At 37.6% G+C, this 19,676-nt stretch overlaps 6 protein-coding genes across 8 annotated transcripts; 5 read left to right on the plus strand and 1 right to left on the minus strand.

Annotated features, from left to right (window-relative positions):
* Positions 1-44: 44 nt before the first annotated feature.
* On the plus strand, positions 45-2,859 carry LOC104756249 (cysteine-rich receptor-like protein kinase 1). Its single transcript, XM_010478807.3, has 6 exons — positions 45-1,199; positions 1,299-1,445; positions 1,539-1,859; positions 1,946-2,180; positions 2,280-2,424; positions 2,519-2,859. The coding sequence occupies exons 1-6, from the start codon at positions 449-451 to the stop codon at positions 2,771-2,773; spliced, it is 1,854 nt and encodes a 617-aa protein (XP_010477109.2). The 5' UTR covers positions 45-448; the 3' UTR covers positions 2,774-2,859.
* A 508-nt stretch (positions 2,860-3,367) lies between these two features.
* LOC104756250 (protein MICRORCHIDIA 6) lies at positions 3,368-10,110 on the plus strand. 3 transcript variants are annotated; one of them, XM_087495822.1, is made up of 21 exons: positions 3,395-3,891; positions 4,149-4,470; positions 4,651-4,725; positions 4,817-4,851; positions 5,054-5,121; positions 5,212-5,290; positions 5,388-5,477; positions 5,614-5,689; positions 5,805-5,883; positions 5,961-6,089; positions 6,504-6,602; positions 6,700-6,786; positions 7,060-7,206; positions 7,300-7,392; positions 7,690-7,741; positions 7,853-7,964; positions 8,206-8,375; positions 8,808-8,917; positions 9,181-9,260; positions 9,348-9,390; positions 9,766-10,110. In XM_087495822.1, exons 7-21 carry the CDS (start codon positions 5,402-5,404, stop codon positions 9,880-9,882), a joined length of 1,470 nt encoding a protein of 489 aa, XP_087351948.1. In that variant the 5' UTR covers positions 3,395-3,891; positions 4,149-4,470; positions 4,651-4,725; positions 4,817-4,851; positions 5,054-5,121; positions 5,212-5,290; positions 5,388-5,401; the 3' UTR covers positions 9,883-10,110. The 3 variants fall into 3 exon arrangements, with proteins under 3 accessions (XP_087351947.1, XP_087351948.1, XP_087351949.1); XM_087495821.1 differs by lacking the exon at positions 5,054-5,121 and having other exon boundaries at positions 3,368-3,891; XM_087495823.1 differs by lacking the exon at positions 5,054-5,121 and having other exon boundaries at positions 5,243-5,290.
* Positions 10,111-10,878: 768 nt separating this feature from the next.
* LOC104756252 (uncharacterized) lies at positions 10,879-14,767 on the plus strand. The gene is made up of 13 exons (XM_087495773.1): positions 10,879-11,512; positions 11,677-11,829; positions 11,924-12,139; positions 12,241-12,330; positions 12,464-12,580; positions 12,665-12,934; positions 13,034-13,190; positions 13,273-13,350; positions 13,456-13,556; positions 13,678-13,848; positions 13,945-14,019; positions 14,098-14,205; positions 14,300-14,767. Exons 1-13 carry the CDS (start codon positions 11,117-11,119, stop codon positions 14,633-14,635), a joined length of 2,268 nt encoding a protein of 755 aa, XP_087351899.1. The 5' UTR covers positions 10,879-11,116; the 3' UTR covers positions 14,636-14,767.
* A 187-nt stretch (positions 14,768-14,954) lies between these two features.
* On the plus strand, positions 14,955-16,733 carry LOC104756254 (protein LAZY 3). The gene is made up of 6 exons (XM_010478814.3): positions 14,955-15,204; positions 15,302-15,362; positions 15,448-15,743; positions 15,829-15,973; positions 16,225-16,285; positions 16,434-16,733. Exons 1-5 carry the CDS (start codon positions 15,199-15,201, stop codon positions 16,242-16,244), a joined length of 528 nt encoding a protein of 175 aa, XP_010477116.2. The 5' UTR covers positions 14,955-15,198; the 3' UTR covers positions 16,245-16,285; positions 16,434-16,733.
* Positions 16,680-18,263, plus strand: LOC104756256 (sm-like protein LSM1A). Its single transcript, XM_010478817.3, has 5 exons — positions 16,680-17,236; positions 17,356-17,424; positions 17,522-17,637; positions 17,742-17,804; positions 17,964-18,263. The coding sequence occupies exons 1-5, from the start codon at positions 17,176-17,178 to the stop codon at positions 18,039-18,041; spliced, it is 387 nt and encodes a 128-aa protein (XP_010477119.1). The 5' UTR covers positions 16,680-17,175; the 3' UTR covers positions 18,042-18,263.
* Positions 18,200-19,655, minus strand: LOC104756255 (uncharacterized). The gene is made up of 3 exons (XM_010478816.3): positions 19,291-19,655; positions 18,816-18,937; positions 18,200-18,723 (listed from the first exon to the last, which is right to left on the minus strand). The coding sequence occupies exons 1-3, from the start codon at positions 19,412-19,414 to the stop codon at positions 18,403-18,405; spliced, it is 567 nt and encodes a 188-aa protein (XP_010477118.1). The 5' UTR covers positions 19,415-19,655; the 3' UTR covers positions 18,200-18,402.
* Positions 19,656-19,676: the final 21 nt, after the last annotated feature.

Below are 19,676 nucleotides of genomic sequence, written 5' to 3' on the forward strand. Positions count from 1 at the left end.
CAAATTTGCTTATATCAATTTTGTTTTGGGAGGGGACTAAAATTAGAACTCACATTCGGAAGAAGAGAGTTAGTTCAAAAGATCTCTAAATTAAGGCAAACGGATGCAAAATCTCTCTGTCTTTACTCGGATTCCCAAAACAGAGTTTTTCTTTTCAATCTGTCAAAAAAGCTCACAATGAACTTGAATTACAGAGATATTGACTCCTCTTCCTCAATTCACACGACAAAGTATCTATTTCACCTTTTTTGTCCACCCATCCGCCGTTGTGGGGAGAGAGACACACGGCGGAGTTGGAGTGGCTGGGGAAGAAGAAGAAGAAGAAGAAGAGGAAGCTGAGAATTTGATGAATTTAGCAGTTCATCGATGTTACACTCTATCAGAAACTTCAGAGTTGCATATGGGAATAGTTCTTCACGATTCATGATCACGCGCCGTTCGGTTCCTGATGCAAATTTGTGCGTCGATCGCTCAATTCCTCGCATGGGTTTCATTACTTGTACTATTACCGACGGTGGGCTCTTCTTCTTCTTCGAAACCTCTCCTAAATTGTCAACCTTTATTAGATCATCAACACCTTGTAAACCCTAGTCGCCGCCACGTTGATCTCCTCAGAGTTATGTCTTCCGTCAATGATCTCATTTCCGACGACAAGCTTTGGGTCCTTTCTTCTTCCTCCACCGATGTATCTCCACCCATTTATGTCTTTCTACAGTGCCGCGAAGATCTCTCTGTTTCCCATTGTCGACGTTGCTTCAACGAAAGCAGAGTGGAGCTCGAGAGAAAATGCTCCCGTTCGGCTGGTCGAGTCTACAGTGATGAATGCTTCTTACGGTTTGATGATCGAGATTTCTCTGAGGAATTTGTAGATCCTAGGTTCGATAGAGCCAAGTGTGAGGGGACAGAGTCTGGTTTTGGAACGTTTTGGAAATATCTTGATGATGCTTTGGTTAATGTGACTTTAAAGGCTGTGAAGAATGGAGGGTTTGGTGCTGCTTCCGTGATTAGAGACGTGGCAGTGTATGCCTTGGCTCAGTGTTGGCAGACACTTGATGAGAATTCGTGTCGAGAGTGTTTGGTTAATGCTAGATCGAGCTTGAGAGATTGTGACGGACATGAAGCTACAGCTTTCTTTACAGGGTGTTACTTGAAGTATTCCACACACAAGTTCTTTGATGATGCTGCTGAGCTTAAACCAGGTATGGAACATGATGATTGATGACACATCACTCTTTAAGTTTTGGATAATAGAGATTGATTTTTTCACCCATCGAACTTTTTGTTTCTTTCTTGTGCAGATCATAGAAACTTTATAAGGTCATCGTTTTTTCCAAATTTGAGTGATCATGATGTTACGAAATTAGCAATTGCTGCGGTTTCGTTGTGTATTCTTACTTCTCTTGGTGCCTTTATTAGTTACAGACGGTTTTCAAGGAAAAGAAAAGGTAAAAAAATTGGGACTACAATAATATCTTATAGCACCATAGCTATGTATAAAGGTTCCTTGTTTCGTTGATTCATGATCTTCTTTTGTTTAGCTCAAATTCCATCGTGTTCAAATTTCAAATACGAGATGCTTGAGAAGGCGACAGAGTCTTTCCATGACTCTATGAAACTAGGCCAAGGAAGGGCTGGTTCTGTATACAAAGGGATTCTTCCAGATGGCAGAATCGTTGCAGTCAAAAAGCTCTTCTTCAACACACGTGAATGGGCTGATCAATTCTTTAACGAAGTGAATTTGATCAGCAGAGTTGAACACAAGAACCTTGTGAGACTACTTGGTTGCAGCATTGAAGGTCCCAAAAGTCTTCTTGTCTATGAATATGTTCATAATAGAAGCCTTGATCAAATCCTTTTCAGTAAGTTGTAACATCTTCTTCTATAAACTAACTAACCCACTTATCAAATCCATCATGTTAACTAACTTATGTTATTTGAATTGCAGTGAAGAATACGGTCCATATCTTGAGCTGGAAGCAACGGTTTAACATCATTATGGGAATATCAGAAGGTCTAGAATACCTTCACAGAGGATCTGAAGTAAAAATCATCCATAGAGACATCAAAACCAGCAATATTCTACTTGATCGAAACCTAAGCCCTAAAATAGCCGATTTTGGACTCGTACGTTCCATGGGTACTGACAAAACCCAAACCAATACTGGCATTGCTGGAACACTGTGAGTGTGTGTGTACTTCTTGATCAATTCTTCTTTTTGCGTTTCAGAAAGTAGAGTATAAAAGTTTTGGAATTTGATGTTGTTCTTTGGAACTTGTAGTGGTTATTTGGCACCTGAATATCTTATCAAAGGCCAACTAACTGAGAAAGCTGACGTTTACGCATTCGGAGTTCTCATCATCGAGATAGCAACTGGCAAGAAAAACAACGCATTCACGCAAGGAACTAGCTCGGTTTTATACTCTGTAAGTAAGCCTTGTTTCCATGTTAAGTCGCGGATATAAGAGACACGCTCACAATTTTACATATTAACACTATAATAATGGTTTCGTCAAATAGGTATGGGAACATTTTAAAGCAAACACATTAGAAGGCTCGATTGATCCTCGGTTGAAAGAGAAAGTCACAGAGGAAGAGGCCTTGAAGGTTCTTCAAATCGGATTGTTGTGTGTTCAGTCATCAGTAGAGTTAAGACCTTCGATGTCTGAGATAGTCTATATGTTAAAGAACAAAGATTGTAAATTTGATTGTCCGAAACAGCCTCCGTTCTTGAGTGCCAGTGTTCTAATGCCAGATGAGGAGACTAGAGTCTGATATTATCAATCAGTTTCTTAGGATTTTTTTCATAATTTTGTGTTCACAAATACTATTATGGAATATGATGACACTTTTTTTCTTTAGTACAATTAGTTAAATTAGAAACTGGCTCTCTTGCTTCTCTTATTTGTTTGGCGCGCCTTCTCAACCAGAACAACGTAGGCGTTTTGCTATCGGATCATTCACTTCTAAAGGTCCAACAAAAAGGAGCTTCTCCGAGGAACATAAATTACCACCAACCGCTCGTTCAACAACATTTGACTTCCATAATGCTGTGGACCTGTGGTACAAGTTGATCACCATTTATGTTACACGTGTCGTGTGGACGTCACGCATATTATTTGTCTTGGTTTATTTTTCCAAAAAGAAAAATATGATACCTTTATAAACTAAATTAGTTGCATTATTCATATATATATATATATGTAATATACTCATTTTTTTGGTTATAGTTGTGAGTAATAAACTTTGAAATCTATCGACTTAAATATGTTTTTTTGGTTTTTTAACTGATTTGAATTTTGAATACTACTATTAATTAAATTATACAGACTGTTACAATATTACTGATTAAAATTTATGATATTTATTGGGGTTTAAAAAAAAAAAGCATTAGCTGGGACCCAGATGTTTCATCCCCAACCTCCTTCCCCGAGAAGCTACTACTAACCCTTTCCTTCCCCAATTTTTCCCACTCTCCTCCTCTATTCTCTCAACCTCTCCGCCTTAGATTCCGTTCTATCTCCCTCCACCGCCTCAGATTCGACTTTCTCTGTTTTTTTTTTTTTTCGTTTTAATTTTATTTATTTACTTTCTCTCTCTTCTCGAGGAGTCTTTGATTTGACCGGAACATTGTTCCGGAAGCTTACCCCAAGACCTCAGTCCTTAAATTCTCCGGTTTCATCTCCGTCGTTATCTCAACGACGGCATTAAAAATTTATATTCAACAGTAGAGTGCTAGTTCGAAGTGACACCGGAATTGTAATCGGAGTACCGAGAGAAGCCCTAAAAGTACCGTCCGTCGATCTCTCTGCTCTATCTTCGTCTTCTCTATTTATATCGCGCGCATTGTACAGTAGGAAGTAATAGTCGTTCTGCATGAGCCTAATTTTCAGGTATACCTTCAATTCCTTCGTAGCGGAGGAGATCTTCTCCTCTCTCTCGGGGGTTTGTGATTCTATGATTTGTTATTACCCTAATTTTTACTTTCTAGGTCGTTTTAGCTGAGTTTCGTTACTGCGATTGGTACATATTTGAGAGGTTTTGGATTAATCTCTTAGGGCACATACTCACAAGAACAACGAATTCTGGAATTTATGATTTGTGTTTGTCATTATCTCTGATAATTCGTTTGTTATTTGCTTCCTTCTAGATAAACAAGATGAGCTACGACAATAGAAGTGTAAACGTTTCTCATGATGCTGTGGTTGTTAAACCCGAGCGCGGTAATATGCTTCAGAGCATATCATCACCTAGAAGCCATGGTTCCAAAGAACATCCTCTACCTCAAGATTCTGAAGAAAATAGAGGATCAATCGGTCAGAGTAGCACTAGTGTGGTTGATCAGGTCCGTTCGCCAGCTGATGATGCTGGTGTCACTTCTTCATCCACCATATGTCCAGCTCCTGTTTGTAGGCAATTCTGGAAAGCTGGAAGCTATAATGATGAATTGAGTTCTAAGTCACAGCAGCCAAGTATGTATTTCTAATCATCAGCTATTTATTACTCTTTGCTTGGATGAGTTGGTCTTTGTCTCTGGAGGTTATTTGAGTAATACACGCCAGAGTATATTGTTTCCGTTTGCTTGATCCCAGGGTTTGTTCTCTATATATGTGGAAGCTTTTTGCTTATGGTTCTTGACATATGTTTCGCAGATGGAAAAAATTATCTTCATGTGCACCCTATGTTTCTTCACTCCAATGCTACTTCACATAAATGGGCTTTTGGCGGTATGCTTAAATAATAATCATTTCCCGTTTTTGTATGTGGCTAAGTAAACATTATTCAAGCGTTTTAACTAGACTTCTTTGGTTCTTGCAGCTGTTGCAGAACTGCTTGACAATGCTGTTGATGAGGTGCGTCCTTTCTTTTGATGTGCTTAATGCTTTAATCTTACTACCTGCTTCTTCTTTCCTGCAAATAATTTTTAATAATACTATTCACTCTTTGAACCTTGTTTCTACTTTCTACATATCTTAATGTCTCTGCTTAACCGAAAATGTTTTGACTTTTGAATCTTTAAATTCTTGAATACTTGTATAATTATATTCTTGATAGAGAACCTCTCCCTTCTGGGACCCGAGCGCTTCGCTTTCTGACACCATTCTGTCATTTTTTTAATTAAGGTGGAAGTGTGCCCTAAATATTTGTAGATAATCTCAGTAGTTCTGGATGATAGTTTATTAATATTGCTCTGTATCTTCATCACCCTATAGATCCAAAATGGGGCCACTTTTGTCATTGTAGATAAAACCACAAATCCAAGGGATGGTACAACAGCATTGCTAATTCAAGGTATTTGCATTGAATTTTGTGGATTAAGTTTCGTGCCAATTACAAGAGGGAATATGCAAAAGAAAGACTTTCTAATCTTCTCTCATAAAATTTTTAGATGATGGTGGTGGGATGGATCCTCAGGCAATGCGGAATTGCATGGGTTTTGGCTTCTCAGATAAAAAATCGGATTCAGCCATTGGAAGATGTATGAATCTTTTTCTTTATGCTCTTAACAATTATATCTCTAATTATAATTCTGCATCCCATATCTATAGTTATGATTTTGAAGCTCAGATCGTTAATGATGATTCTACATCTTTTCCTTCGTTATAATTCTTTAGATGGAAATGGCTTCAAGACTAGCACAATGAGACTTGGGGCAGATGTCATTGTTTTCAGCCGCCATTCAAAGAACCAGTGAGTGGTCATTGTTGGTTATCCTATGCGCCAATGTTCTAACAGTTTTCCATCCAAACATTTGCTTTCTGAACAAGAGAATATTGGCTAATTGTTTTCCTTTCCATCTGACTAGAACATTGACACAAAGTATCGGGCTCCTTTCTTATACTTACCTGACACGTACTGGCCATGATAGAATAGTTGTTCCCATTGTGAGTCTCCCTCTCTCACACATATAAAAGTACCTTGTTTTTCTGTAATTTAACCGTGTTGCCTTGTCGATATTCAGTTGGATTATGAGTTTAAGGTATCAGCTGGCGAGTTCAAGCCGTTGCAAGACCGAGAACATTTTATATCCAGCCTCTCCATTCTACTAGAATGGTCTCCATTTTCAACAGAGGCAGAACTTTTGCAGCAGGTAAGTCCAATTTTTTATTTTATTTTATCCACGCAACCCATGTTGTCTACAATCTGTATATTTCCTGGTTACTTGGTTTAAATTTTTTGGGGTCTTTCAATATTCCTTGTCATGGTACAATTGATAAAAGCTTTTGATGAGCTTTAAGTTTTGTATATAATAATTTGATCACAACCGTGAAGCCATGCACGACTGTTCTCCATTTCCATAATTCCGTATTTCTTGGATAGATATGGATGAATGAATGCTTAGATAAGACTAGAGCAGTTCAATGGAGACTTTAGTGTGCGCTTAAATTAGGCTCCTTCATGTTGGTCTATTCTCTATTTGTGTTTGCCTCATTTAATAAAGTTTTTCCTTTTATCTAATATGTTACGAAGTTCCTCTCTTCAGTGACATTTTATTTTGTGTCAGTTTGACGACGTTGGACCACATGGCACAAAGGTTATTATCTATAATATGTGGCTCAACAGTGATGCTAAATTGGAACTAGACTTTGATTCGGTTGCAGAGGTGAATTCTTGATCTTTCCTATTTCTGATATTTTTTCGATCCCAAGTATTATCATTTAATTGAGATCTTGTTTTTTCCGTATTTTTTTCTTTTGTAGGATATTCTCATTGAAGGCAGCATAAAGAAAACTGGATCTAAGATTGTGAATGATCATATTGCTAGCCGGTTTTCTTACTCTCTTCGTGTGAGCTTCTATTTCTTTTGGTCAATAATGTCTAGGGAACTGTTTATGCTTATGTTCATGTGCAGGTGGTAACAGTAACATTGAATCATAACTGCATGTGTGAATGTACTCATGAATAATCTTGGGAAATGCATAATACACATAGACACAGATAATAAAACGCTGCAGACAGCTGTATATTCGAAAAAGTTACTTTTGTAACTGTGTGTATACTAAGACTAGATAAGCTGGCATGCAACTGAAATTCTTTCTGCTGCTGATACCTTTGTGCAGGTTTACCTATCCATATTATACTTGCGGATTCCTGAGACTTTCAAGATCAGTTTGCGTGGTAAGGTAGTCGAACATCATAATGTTGCTGATGATCTCATGCATCCGCAGTACATCTTGTATAAGCCACAAGCTGCTGGTTCTGAAGAGGTGCGTAAAATATCTGCTTTTGTTTGTCTTCTTTTTAAACTTCTTAGTTTTTTTTCCATTATTACGATTTGAATCTCGGCGTTCATTGAGCAGGCTGTAGTTGTAACGACGATTGGATTTCTGAAAGAAGCTCCCAAAGTAAATCTTCATGGGTTTTGCGTTTATCACAAAAACCGCCTTATTATGGTGAGTTTTGAAATGTTAAAGATGTTATCTCACATTCAGTAGAAAACGATTCCGTGGGGTATAGACTGGGATTTTAGTTAAAGTTTTGTTGCTAGACCTCTCTTCATTGATGGTGGCATGCAGATTTAAAGGTTTCTTTTCATGAATATCCTTAACATATTTAAGTTTAAAATTTGTCTCAAAATATTTCTTACCCCAGTTGAACAACTCAGTATCCGTCAAGTTTCTATCACAAATTCTACACATACTCTTGTGTGACACTGACCTTGTCTGGGTTTTTTTTTTTGCTGTTTTCAGCCATTTTGGCAGGTCATAAGCTATTCAAGCAATCGAGGAAGAGGGGTTGTTGGTAAAAAACTGCGAAATGGATCAATCAATAAAACAATAGATTTACACTGATTGTTGTGTTTAGCACAGTTCTTTGATGGCTGAATTTATGTTAAGTTGTATGCTGTTGTAGGTGTTCTAGAAGCTAATTTTGTTGAGCCAACCCATAACAAGCAGGATTTCGAGAAAACTGTTCTTCTTCAGAAGCTTGAAAACCGTTTGAAGGAAATGACAGTGGAGTATTGGTAATTTCCTTAGCCTTGTCTTTTTGTTTGCTGTTGTGTTGCTACATTTATATATTCCTTCGCCAAAGTAGATAGTACAGAGTTTTCCTAGTGTATGGTAGAAGATATATTGTTCTCTTGCTGAACATGGGATTTTCAGTCCTCTGATTTGTCTCTAAACGTTCCCCTATTACCTCTGGACTGGCCTTGTATCAAATTCCAGCGTTTCTTACTATTTCAAGTGATTGAAAATCTTTAACAGGAGCTGCCATTGTGTGTTGATTGGGTATCAAGTAAATAAGAAGCCTCGTCTTCAGATACCTCAAAATGTTCAATCTGCCGGTAGACAAGCAATAAGTCCTCCTCCAGGCTTCAAAGCAGTTTTTCCACAACGAAATTCGACATCTCTTCCTAGAGTTTCAGTTGAGCCAGGTAAATGTTACATTGTTACTAAAACTTGAACCGTGATGTAAGTGGGATCGTAGTCGGGCTTTGACTAGAACAAAACTTGAGTTCTAATATTGGACTGCCCGATCTGACCTGGATTGGTCCAGGATTATGCCCGTTTTAAGAATCATTAATATGATAGTGCTGCGAATGCTCGATATAGCGACTGCAACTTGCAGCTAGTTATAAGTTAATATCCTCACTTAAGATGAGAACAATATAATCAATGTCTTACTGAAAAACTTACACTTTTTCCAAACTGATTACGAGTGCTTCTGGCTATTATTGTGATGATGTGGAAGGCAGAGTTAGTTTCACACAATCATTTTGTTGGACGTCCTTTTGTACTGTATATTTCCCTTTCCAGCGTTCCCGAACTCTCTCTGATGCTGACTTATGGTTTCATTATTATCGCAGTGCTATTGGAGAAGAGGAAAGAACATCCTGATTATGTTGCAAGCGCAGCGTCAAAAAGAAAGGTTGGGAATGATGGCTTTACTGTCCCGGGGCAGGATCGGGTTGAACAGGTACCTCAAGATATGTCTCTTTCATTTCCTGTTGAACATGTTTAACCCCTCCCAATACCTAGATGCTGAATACAAAACTGCGGTCTGTGGATATTGCTGACTAGATTTTCATCTAAGCACTGTTTGAGATATAGATGACATTTCCCTTATGTGATATCTCATGCACATGTGCCCACATAGAAAACATGATAGTAACTTTAGTTTGTAACTGCATCTACCCATTCCGTTTCTCTAACTTCATTGGCTTTTCACATGCTCTGAAGTTTATTCGTGGATCTGGAAGTCAGTCACAAGATAGCGAAACTGTCAAATTGATGGAAAAAAACAAGAAGCTCCGCGCAAAGTAAGATAAATTATGTAATATATATTGCCAATTTCCGCATTTGTTTGTGATTTCTGCCAGAAAATTTATTATAATTCTTATACTCAGATGTTTGGACCACAAGGTGCGAAGTCAGAACCTTGAAATCAAGGTACGTCCGTATGACATTAACAACCCTATTGTAGTACTTGTTTCTTTCATTTGCTTTGGTGGTTTTGACTCACCGTTGTTCCTGCCTAATCCCAACCTCCTCTAAAGACATAAGATATATGGAAGCTAGTTTAGCATATCTCCATGAGTCTTGTCTTCTGAGTCTTTTTATTAAACTATCTATTAATTGGTTCTTAAGTTGCTTATTGCAATTGGTAATTTCCATCAATCACATCATTTGATTAGAAATACTAGATTGGCCTATGTCGCCATAAGTTCCTCAATATACTGGTTCGACAATGATTTAGAGTCAAATGATTGCAAAAAAACGATCTTCATTTTGTGGTGATACAGTTCGGGGTTTTTGTCTGTGCAGGCCATGAATCTAAAGAGTGAGATCGAGAACGCAAAAAGTGAGTATGAAAGGTTAATGGGAGAGCTACAAGCTTTGGGTATGGTGAAAGGGGAGCACAGAAGAAATGTAAATGCCTAGAAATATTCTCTGCACTTAACAACACTCTTTTTGCCTTTGTCATATCCATCTTCTAGGTTTGAAAACTAGGGATCCTTATTGGTTTATCTATCTAGTCTCTACTAATGAGTTTGCCTAGGGTAAGGCAACAAAATGTGAAGTAACAGGGTCCATGTTTATGAAATCAAAAGATCCTTTTTGTTCAGGAAAATCACCAAAAGTCAATGGGAAAATATTTAAATTTCTAAATATTTTAGGTTTTACTTTGCAAAAGAGCCTCTTTAAACAAATGACCATGTCTTGTCGTTGCGTGTCTGTGTCACCCAACCGAGAATAATAAAAATAGATATTTGGTATTTAATTTCCAAACGGTTACAATATAGTGACAATCATCACTGATTATTATTTATTTAATAATTAGATTGCAAATTCGTAATCCAACCATTGATTATTAAAAACTCCACGTTAACTATTTCTACAATTGTATAACAACAATCCCAGCATTTATTTAATGTATCATACCTCCACAGACATATAATCCGATTATAAAGTCTTTGATTTTGTTTAGAACATACAACCAGGAATACTAAATCAGGAAATAATACAGCCAATTAAAAACATCAAACGAAGACTAATCCAGCCAAGAAAGTATAAGTGTAAGTGATACGTCACCGCTGATGCCAACAACCACAATACATTACACACATGAGTCATAAGTGCATGAAAAGGCCATGAGCCAACGGCTAAGTCACGTGAGAGCGCACAAACATCCATGAAGAGATTTTACCGTTGAAGGCTAGGTAGGAATCAGATGCTTTCATCCCACATTCACAATTCCGCGGGTCCAACACGTTCTCTTCTACCACGTGGAGAGAACTGATTCGTTGACACGGATATCAGCAACAATGAATGAGAAATGTAGCTGATTCGCGCCACTTTGTCGGTATGCTTAAGTGACTCTCAACCGTCGGATCAAGATCGCGACAGAGAAAAAGGGAAGGGTCAACTTGGTCAATTAACACAAATTAAATTATAAATATAAAATTTTTTATTTAGTGAGAAAAATAAATGCGCTGGAAAATACTCAAAAAGACTCTCTCTGATTTGTCTGAACTCTGAAGAACTAAGAAAGAAACCGAATCGCTTCATTTTGTTTTCCCGAGAAAATTTCGAGAAAAAGAGAGAGAGAGAGAGAGACAGACCAAAAACAAAAAGAAAATAAAAAAAAGTTTTCTTCGCCGTCTGAGTGGGAAAGATGGCGGAGGATTTCGCTAGAGCGGTGGACGATGGGCTCAAACTCGCGAAACGGATTTATTTCGGGAAAGACCGGGCCGTCGCGGCTCCGAGACCACCTGCGCCGATGGAGAGATCGGCTACGACGCAGCCTTACCTTCCTACGGCTCCCATGGTTTACGCCGTTATACCCGACCCGGGAATTGTGGATAACCCGGATTTACCTAGCTATCAGCCTCACGTGCACGGCAGGTGCGACCCACCTGCTTTGATTCCTTTGCAGATGAATTCGATTGAGCTCGATGTTGATTGTTACCTCGATACCGCTCTTGTCACCGTCACCGGATCGTGGCGTGTTCACTGCGTTATGGGAAGCAAGAGATGTGATTGCCGAATCGCTATTCCCATGGGAGAACAGGTCTGTCTTTTTTTTCTTTTTCCGGGAAAATTTGAGATTGTTCTTTTGTAATTTATCAGATTAGTTCACTATTAGCCTATTAGGGTTACGTCTCTCAATTTGAAGAAGGGTTTGGTATCTTTTATTCTCTGATGGTTCTCATACTAATAGTGTATGGCTAACAGGGTTCAATTCTAGGTGTTGAGGTTGAGATTCCTAGAAAATCTTACACAACTCAGTTGATCACAGCCGACGATGAAAATGAATTTGAGAAAACGGCACATCCTGAAACTGGAGGCTTCTTGAAACCAAATATATTCACTATTACAATACCACAGGTGATGTGCAAGTTTCCATTTGGAACTTTTATGGTATTTTGTGTGTGTGTGTGGTTTGGTCTCTTTTCTGATTATATCTGCCATCTAATTCCAGGTTGATGGAGGTACAAACCTCTCTATCAAGATGTCTTGGTCTCAGAAGTTGACGTATAATGAAGGGCAGTTTTTTCTTGATATTCCTTTCAGCTTTCCTGAGTATGTGACTCCTGCGGTTAAGAAAATCTCCAAGAGAGAAAAGATTTATTTGAGTGTTAATGCTGGTACTGGAACTGAAGTTCTCTGCAAAGGATGCAGTCATCAACTTAAGCAGGTCTGCTTTTTTAAGACTTTTTCTCAACGCGATCCATAATATTTCAGTTTTTATTTCTTTTGGTATCATTCTGTAACTCTTATTCCTTTCATCTATTACAGGAAAAATTGCGGAGTGCAGGGAATTTGAGGTTTGCATATGAAGCTGATGTTTTAAAGTGGTCCAACACAGACTTTAGCTTTTCTTATACGGTATGAGTTCTCTCACTAGTGCTTTTAAATCTCTGTTGCTGCTTCAACGTCTCGTAGGCCATCTAGACAACTGGGCTTGCATTGAATGTTGTAAAGAGTGCTTATGCTTTTATTTTTCTTCGACCAATCGTAGGCCTCTTCAAGTAATATAGTTGGTGGACTTTTCCTTCAATCTGCTCCGGTTCACGATGTTGATCAGAGAGACATATTTTCTTTCTATCTTTTTCCAGGAAAGCAACAAAAAACAAAGGTTTGATTTTGAACTCTTTTTTTATTTTCTGTGCAATAAATGCCAACTGCATTATAATCGTAAGTTTCTTTCTGTCAACTTCAGGCATTCAAGCGGGAGGTAGTATTTGTTGTTGACATAAGTAAAAGCATGACTGGAAAACCTCTCGAGGATGTACACAATGCGATATCCACAGCTCTATCTAAGCTTAATCCTGGAGATTCCTTCAATATTATCACTTTCAGCGATGATACTTCTCTGTTTTCGACTTCGATGGAGTTGGTCACTCCAGATGCTGTTGAAAGAGGCATTGAGTGGATGAACAAGAACTTTGTCATCGCAGATGGTACAAACATGCTCCCTCCCCTAGAGATGGTATTTCCACAACTCCCTTGTAACTTAACACTTTGGTGATTATATCCCCTCATATTGAGTCCTGACAATAATTTGGCCAACTTTGTTCAATACTTTCAGGCTGTCGAAATGCTTTCGAATACTCGTGGCTCTATTCCTATGATCTTTTTCGTAACAGATGGGTCTGTTGAAGATGAGAGACACATTTGTGATGTAATGAAGAAACATCTTGCTAGTGCTGGATCAGTGTGTCCACGAATACACACTTTTGGATTAGGTAAACTTGTCTACATGTAAAATAACCGGGATTATCTTTTGATTTACCTTTTCATATGTGGACTCTTTTGATATATTTTCAGGAGTGTTCTGTAACCACTACTTCCTGCAAATGCTTGCAAATCTATCCAGGGGCCAGCACGAATCAGTTTATAATACAGGTGAAACTTTGACTGCGTTTGGTGAATTGAAGGATAAAGTTGTCATTATCTGTGCTATATAACCTATGTAATATAGTTTTCTAAACAAAATTTGCCTTTGTCCAGATCACATTGAAGAACGACTGGACAAACTGTTTACAAAGGCTTTATCCACAGCTCTTGTTAATATAACAATTGAGCCTCTGCAGAGTCTAGATGAAGTTGAGGTGTGCCTCTATGTTAAGATTGTTTGCTTGACTTTTTTGGAATTTTTTTTTTTGTTTCCTCGGATTCTATCAAGTTGATGTCTGTAATACTGAAATTGTTTACTTGTGGCTACAATAATAGGTATACCCCTCAAATATTCCGGATCTGACGTCTGCAAATCCATTGATGATATATGGAAGATACCGAGGAAAGTTCCCTGATAATGTGATAGCAAAAGGTCTGCTAGGAGATTTGAGCAGCTTTTCTGTAAACTTGACTGTACAAAGTGCAAAAGACATGCCTCTTGATAAAGTAAGATCACCTTCCTTTCATAATCATCCCCAAAGGAATTTTCTTTGATAAAGATATCCAGGTTTACATAAAGTGCCAATCCCTAAATATTTTCAGGTATTTGCAAAGAATGTGATCGACTTACTTACTGCTGAGGCATGGTTCTCTGAAGACAAACAGCTAAAAGAGAAGGTTTGTCTACATTTCACACATCCTCATTGTCCTTTTCAGGATTTGCTTCTTCAATTTGGTTTCTCTTTTTCTTCTCAGATTGCTAAACTAAGCATCGAAACCAGCGTACCATCCGAGTATACTAGAATGATCCAATTAGAGCACACAGAAGAATTGAAACCCAGCGACACTGCCGGAAAGAAAAAGGTATTGTATTGATTAGAAGTTATGAACTACGTGCAATCGCCACATTCAACGAAAACCTAGTGATCAGACTCATTTTTTACTCATATATTAACAGACAGCAAGCAATGGCGAGAAACAGAAGATGATATCAAGAACGATCCCGCTACAAAGCCTCGGGATAGGCTTTGGTGATAAAACAGCCACCAGAGAGAATGTTCCACCAGGATTTGGCGAACAGAGAGCACCTGATGCTGCAGAGAAGTTTGTCAAGGCTGCTTCGAGCTGTTGTGTGTCATTGTGCAACAAATGTTGCTGCATGTGTTGTGTCCAATGCTGCACTAAGCTCAATGATCAATGTGTCCTTGTCTTCACACAGCTCTTCACAGCGATTGCTTGCCTTGCCTGCTTTGAATGTTGCTCAGCTATTTGCTGCTCTGGAGACGACGGGTAGTTATAATGTTAAACAAAAAAACCGGTTTTGAATTCAAGTGTAACGCTTTTTAAGTTTCAAAGTAAGTTTGTACATTTACATACACGTTGCATGTACGGCCTCATCAAATATAAAAGCTATGTTTTTTTTCTTTTTTTTTTTTGTAAAGTTGCTTCAGGGGAGTAAAGTGTAAAAAGAAGAGACAAATCCATGTGTTTCTTTCACAATTTACTCGATTTCGTTCTCTTTAAACGATACATATATTGTAATATAATGCAAATTTGGTGAACCGTCATTCAACAAAGTCCACAAAGATGGGATCAAGTGCTAGAAAAATGGTGACTCGAAGTCATAAGAAACTGATATCGAGGGGGTTTATAGGAACTTGAACCCCAACTTTTGAATCGCTGGCTTTTTGCTGGCTTCAGGGATTTGTGTTTACTGTGTCTTTAAAAACATGGGACCACTATGATCATCTTTTATCTTCTAAAGTTATCCAAGGAGATAAAAATAGATCATTGACAGAAAAAGAAAATTTCTTGGAGAAACACACATACATGTGCTCCTATTTATGTCTCTGAAATATGAAGGTTTGTTTTCATATTTTGTTTAATTTGACTCAACTTTGTGTAGTGTTTGATCCCTCTTTGATTGTGTAAAACATCTTGATCTTGTTGTTCTTCACAGATTTTTAGTTGGGTTCAAAGAAAGCTTAGCGGAAAGAAGCATGAGTCTACTTCAGATTCTTGTGAGTAAAATATTCGTAGACTACATGAACAATATTTGCATAGATCATTGAGCTATGTATTCATATTTGTTTGATGTCTACATAGCTCAAGAATCATTAGGACCTCCTTTGAGTAAAGAAGTCCAAGGTTGGCCTCAAGACGAAGAAACCTTCCTAGCCATTGGAACACTTGGAAACAATATCTGCCCCAAGGAAGAAGAAGAAGAAACAGAATCTAGCAAAGATCTAACTGCGGTTAATACAGATGTTACTATCGGGAAGAAGAAATCGCTTTCTTTTCTTCTCAAGAAGATGTTTGTTTGCACGAGTGGCTTCAAAACTCCACCTCATCTTCTTGATTTATCTAGAGGAGATTCTATGCCTAACACTCGAATGGAAAAGGTACTTTTATCTACCTACATATATGTGACCAAATTATCCGATTACGAGCAATGATGAAATGTATATATTGTTTGCTTGTGTGCAGATGCTTAGGACAATACTCAACAAGAAGATACATCCACAACGTTCAAATTCCATTGCAAAAAAGTACTTGGAGAATAATCATAAGATTATAGATGAAGCTCGTTCAAGTGTAGAGGCCAACAAATGGGTCAAGACTGACTCTGAATGTGAGATTTTCTAAATACATAACTTTGGCAGGTCACAAAAAAATAATTTCATCATAATTAACCAACTGTCTATATCATTGTTGGCTTTATTGCAGTATTTAGTTAGTCAAAAGCATATCATAATGAACATCATGAGGACAGATTAGAGTGTAAGAATTTAAAAATAGATGAATAAACTAACGATTAGAAAAAGATGTAAAGCAAGAATAATGGGATAGGGAAGCTTAATTCAATTTCTTTGATGATTACAGATATTGTCTTGGAGATGTAGATATCAACCAATAAGCTAAATGGACCTGATTGATAGTCATGGTAATAATTAATAGAATCTAATTAGAACAAGTTTTTTTTTTTTTTTTCTTTTTACTAACAGTTGAATTATTTACTGATATATGAAAAAAGTAACATTTATGATTTACTGATTTAAAGACAAATAATCATAATCTCTTCTATGTTTCAGGTATCAGATGAGTGATGGTGAGTATGTTCAAAGTGTTCAAGAATATGATGAAGAATAACATGGAGATGGGTCATGAAAATATCTCTCTGATAATCATCGTTTACAGATGTATATTTTTACTTGTCAAATTCCAATTTTACCTTCTTTTTTTTTTGTTGTTACTCATCTTTTCATTATCTGGATTTGTTTTTTTTTTCTTTTCTTTTTTCAGATTTTTATGTTGTGAAGAAATCTGTTTGCTCATATGTACTGCTGTAACTACAAATATATTCATCTTATCAAACAAAAAAAATTTCAGTTTTTCTTTGTATTCATCATACTATCTAAAATAAGTGATCTTTTATGACTGTGATTTGGAGTCCATTAAAATGATGTAAAGGAACTCAAATGTAAAATAAAATAAAATAAAATGATGTAAAGGAACTCAAATGTAAAATAAAATAAAAATGGGGATGAATTTGTAACATTAACAAAGTTTGAGGGGTTTAAAGTAATTTTGTTTTTCGGGTCGGATCTCGTCTGAGAAAACTTGACAGAACAGAGTCGTCCAACTTAACGAAAACGATCCGATAGATCTCAAAGTCTCTCTCTTTCTCGGTGGAAATTAGGGTTCTTTAGATTCTCCTCCATTCGTAGCGGTCAATTACATCGAGGAGAAGAAAAGGGGGAGGGAGAGTTGGGGAATTGGGAAACTGAGAGAAGTCAAAAAGGCAAATGCGAGTTGTAGAGTTGTAGAGTTCCAATGTCTTGGGCTGCTCCTGATGATATCTTCTTCTCCACTTCTCTTGCTGCTTACTTAGATAGTAATCTCTCTTTCTCTCGAATCTTTAGAAAAAAGGATAGACCTTTACCAAATGAATGGTTGATAAAGATGTTAGCTTTGTCTTCTACTGATTCAATAGTCTCTTTTATGTCTTTGCAGAGAAACTTCTTGTGTTGCTTCGTGATGGTAGGAAACTGATGGGTCTACTTCGGTCCTTTGATCAATTTGGTACCTTTCTTTCTCTCTTTTGCAAATGAAAGTCCAAAATCTCTGAAGTCGATTTGATCTCTCAAGTGGTTTTTTTTTGTTTTCATTTTGGTTGAAGCAAATGCTGTGTTAGAAGAAGCTTATGAAAGAGTCATCGTGGGTAATCTCTACTGTGATATTCCCTTAGGTCTTTACATTATCCGTGGCGAAAATGTTGTCTTGATTGGTGAACTGGTAATATAGCTTTTTACTATTTACAAACCAATTCCTTTTTAGCATTCTGAAATGAAAGAAAGATTTGGACTATTGAATCGGGTCTTTTTTTTTTGTGATCTTAGGATGTTGATAAAGAAGAGCTTCCTGCTCAAATGGTTCAGGTTCCAGAAGCAGAAATCAAAAGGGTTAGTAGTGCAATATCTCTTTACTTCTCTGAGTCCCTTGTTGATTGCTTTAGCTTTGATTTGGGAGCTTCTTGCAGGAATAGATTCTTAGCTGAGTTGCTTTTCTTTGGTGTTTTCGGATTTTCTGACTCCCTCACTCTTCTGTATATATATAATCAGGCTCAGAAAGCAGAGAAAGAAGAAATGCTTCTAAAGGGTACAATGCGAAAAAGAATGGAGTTCCTTGATCTCGATTAGGGAATTTACATGTGTTGCAGCATTGTAGAAACTAGAAAAGCTGAAGATGGGGAATACAGAAGATCCTTTAAATTACTAGTCAAATGTTAGTTGCTATGTGCGTGTGTGTGTGTGTGGACATTTGATGAATCCTCAGAAGCTCTGTGTATGGAATAAAATTATTGCGGAACTTGACCCTGTTCTTTACTGACCATTATTTTTATCAATCACAATTCAGAGAAACCAAAGGTACAGAGATCAAAGGTGAACTCAAAGTACAACTACAACCTTGTATGGTTCTTATACATGAAAGGAACTGAAAGTAACAAAACAACATAGTAAAACCACTGAGCCAATTTGAAAGGCATCTCTCTAGGACCTTTCACTCTGGGTAAGATAGCATTGTGATAAGTGACTCGTGTTGAGGAAACTGCGACACGAGCTCAGACCGTTTCGCGAGCTCAAAGTCCTCGAACTGGAAACCCGGAGCGCATGTGCAGCCAACAAGAGAGAAATGTTTCTCAGAGTCTCTAGGCTCGGCTTTAACCAGAGTCCCGTCTTGAGAAAAACGAACATCCTTTGTGGGAAACGAACCAAACCAGATGTTTGGAGGGACCGTGTACTGAGGCTTCTGACCACCTTCTATCAAGTCAGGACCAAGACTTGTGAATTTCAAATTCCCATCATCGTGGAGTTCCACTACCTAATCAAGACATGAAGAAGTAGAACACAAATTATATTCGTCTACTCATTTTATGGTTTTGTTCAGTGTTAATGGCAAGAGATTCAACTTACAGTAAGGGGTTCACCCAAATAGAAGTGCCAGGTTTCAGCCATTGGTATGCGATGAAGACGAGAAACGTTCCCAGATGGAAGCATGAAGTAGATACATGTGCTCACAGCTCTGTCAACCTTAACTGCAGAGACTCATAAAAGACCAAAAAGGATCAAACTTGTTAGACGATCTGCAGACAAATAATTAAGCATTGTTGATTAGATCGTTGAATAGAGAATCCAAGCAAATTCACAAACCAACATACTATCATCTATGTCCCTAAAACTAATCATCTTCAGCCAACCCAAACAGTGATGATAACACAACAAAATCTATGTCAGATCAGATTTCGGAGGATCTTACCGCTGAAATCTCAAAAAAATGCAAACTCGGAAACTAATGACTACACAGTACACACTATGACTATATCAATAAGATCCCAAATCAATGGAAGCGATGGATACAAATAAACGAGAAAGAGAGAGAGAGAATTACAGGTTGGAGGGAGCTGAGAGGTGGTGAGGAGAACAGAAGTATCTCTTAAAGTTTGAGAGAAAAAGCCTCCTTCTGGGTGAGGGCTGAGGTTGAGCTTTCCGACGATTTCTGAAGACTTCACCATCTCCGACAATACCCAATCACTCACTAACCGATCTCTCTCAAAGTCTCAAGCTTTGTCCACCAAACTCCAAATCAGTTCTTCTAACTTCGTTTTAAGGTTACGGTATGTTAATTTTCTCTTTTTGTTATAGACTTTATAGTACTACTCACTCGCCATCCAAAATTGACTTTTCTCAACACAGGACCACAGCTTTCATATATCTCTACAATAAACACCCTACCAAATTGATTACTTCGTGTACAACTTACTTTTCTGTTCAGTG

This window comes from Camelina sativa, chromosome 17 (genome assembly GCF_030686135.1).
Source record: "Camelina sativa cultivar CO46 ecotype springtype chromosome 17, ASM3068613v1".
Lineage (NCBI taxonomy): Eukaryota > Viridiplantae > Streptophyta > Magnoliopsida > Brassicales > Brassicaceae > Camelina > Camelina sativa.

Coding starts and splice junctions, on each gene's coding strand:
- LOC104756254 (XM_010478814.3), top strand. Junction 15,363..15,447: donor TGAGTCTACTTCAGATTCTT/GTGAGTAAAATA, acceptor ATGTCTACATAG/CTCAAGAATCATTAGGACCT. Junction 15,974..16,224: donor GGTCAAGACTGACTCTGAAT/GTGAGATTTTCT, acceptor TGATGATTACAG/ATATTGTCTTGGAGATGTAG.
- LOC104756255 (XM_010478816.3), bottom strand. CDS start 19,414: ATGGTGAAGTCTTCAGAAATCGTCGGAAAGCTCAACCTCAGCCCTCAC. Junction 18,938..19,290: donor CTCTCAGCTCCCTCCAACCT/GTAATTCTCTCT, acceptor GAGTCTCTGCAG/TTAAGGTTGACAGAGCTGTG. Junction 18,724..18,815: donor ATTTGGGTGAACCCCTTACT/GTAAGTTGAATC, acceptor TGTCTTGATTAG/GTAGTGGAACTCCACGATGA.
- LOC104756252 (XM_087495773.1), top strand. CDS start 11,117: ATGGCGGAGGATTTCGCTAGAGCGGTGGACGATGGGCTCAAACTCGCG. Junction 12,581..12,664: donor GAAAGCAACAAAAAACAAAG/GTTTGATTTTGA, acceptor TGTCAACTTCAG/GCATTCAAGCGGGAGGTAGT. Junction 13,849..13,944: donor AAGACATGCCTCTTGATAAA/GTAAGATCACCT, acceptor AAATATTTTCAG/GTATTTGCAAAGAATGTGAT.
- LOC104756256 (XM_010478817.3), top strand. CDS start 17,176: ATGTCTTGGGCTGCTCCTGATGATATCTTCTTCTCCACTTCTCTTGCT. Junction 17,237..17,355: donor TCTTGCTGCTTACTTAGATA/GTAATCTCTCTT, acceptor ATGTCTTTGCAG/AGAAACTTCTTGTGTTGCTT. Junction 17,805..17,963: donor CAGAAGCAGAAATCAAAAGG/GTTAGTAGTGCA, acceptor ATATATAATCAG/GCTCAGAAAGCAGAGAAAGA.
- LOC104756250 (XM_087495821.1), top strand. CDS start 4,158: ATGAGCTACGACAATAGAAGTGTAAACGTTTCTCATGATGCTGTGGTT. Junction 5,478..5,613: donor GGATTCAGCCATTGGAAGAT/GTATGAATCTTT, acceptor ATAATTCTTTAG/ATGGAAATGGCTTCAAGACT. Junction 7,742..7,852: donor TCGAGGAAGAGGGGTTGTTG/GTAAAAAACTGC, acceptor ATGCTGTTGTAG/GTGTTCTAGAAGCTAATTTT.
- LOC104756249 (XM_010478807.3), top strand. CDS start 449: ATGCAAATTTGTGCGTCGATCGCTCAATTCCTCGCATGGGTTTCATTA. Junction 1,446..1,538: donor GTTTTCAAGGAAAAGAAAAG/GTAAAAAAATTG, acceptor TCTTTTGTTTAG/CTCAAATTCCATCGTGTTCA. Junction 2,425..2,518: donor CTAGCTCGGTTTTATACTCT/GTAAGTAAGCCT, acceptor TTCGTCAAATAG/GTATGGGAACATTTTAAAGC.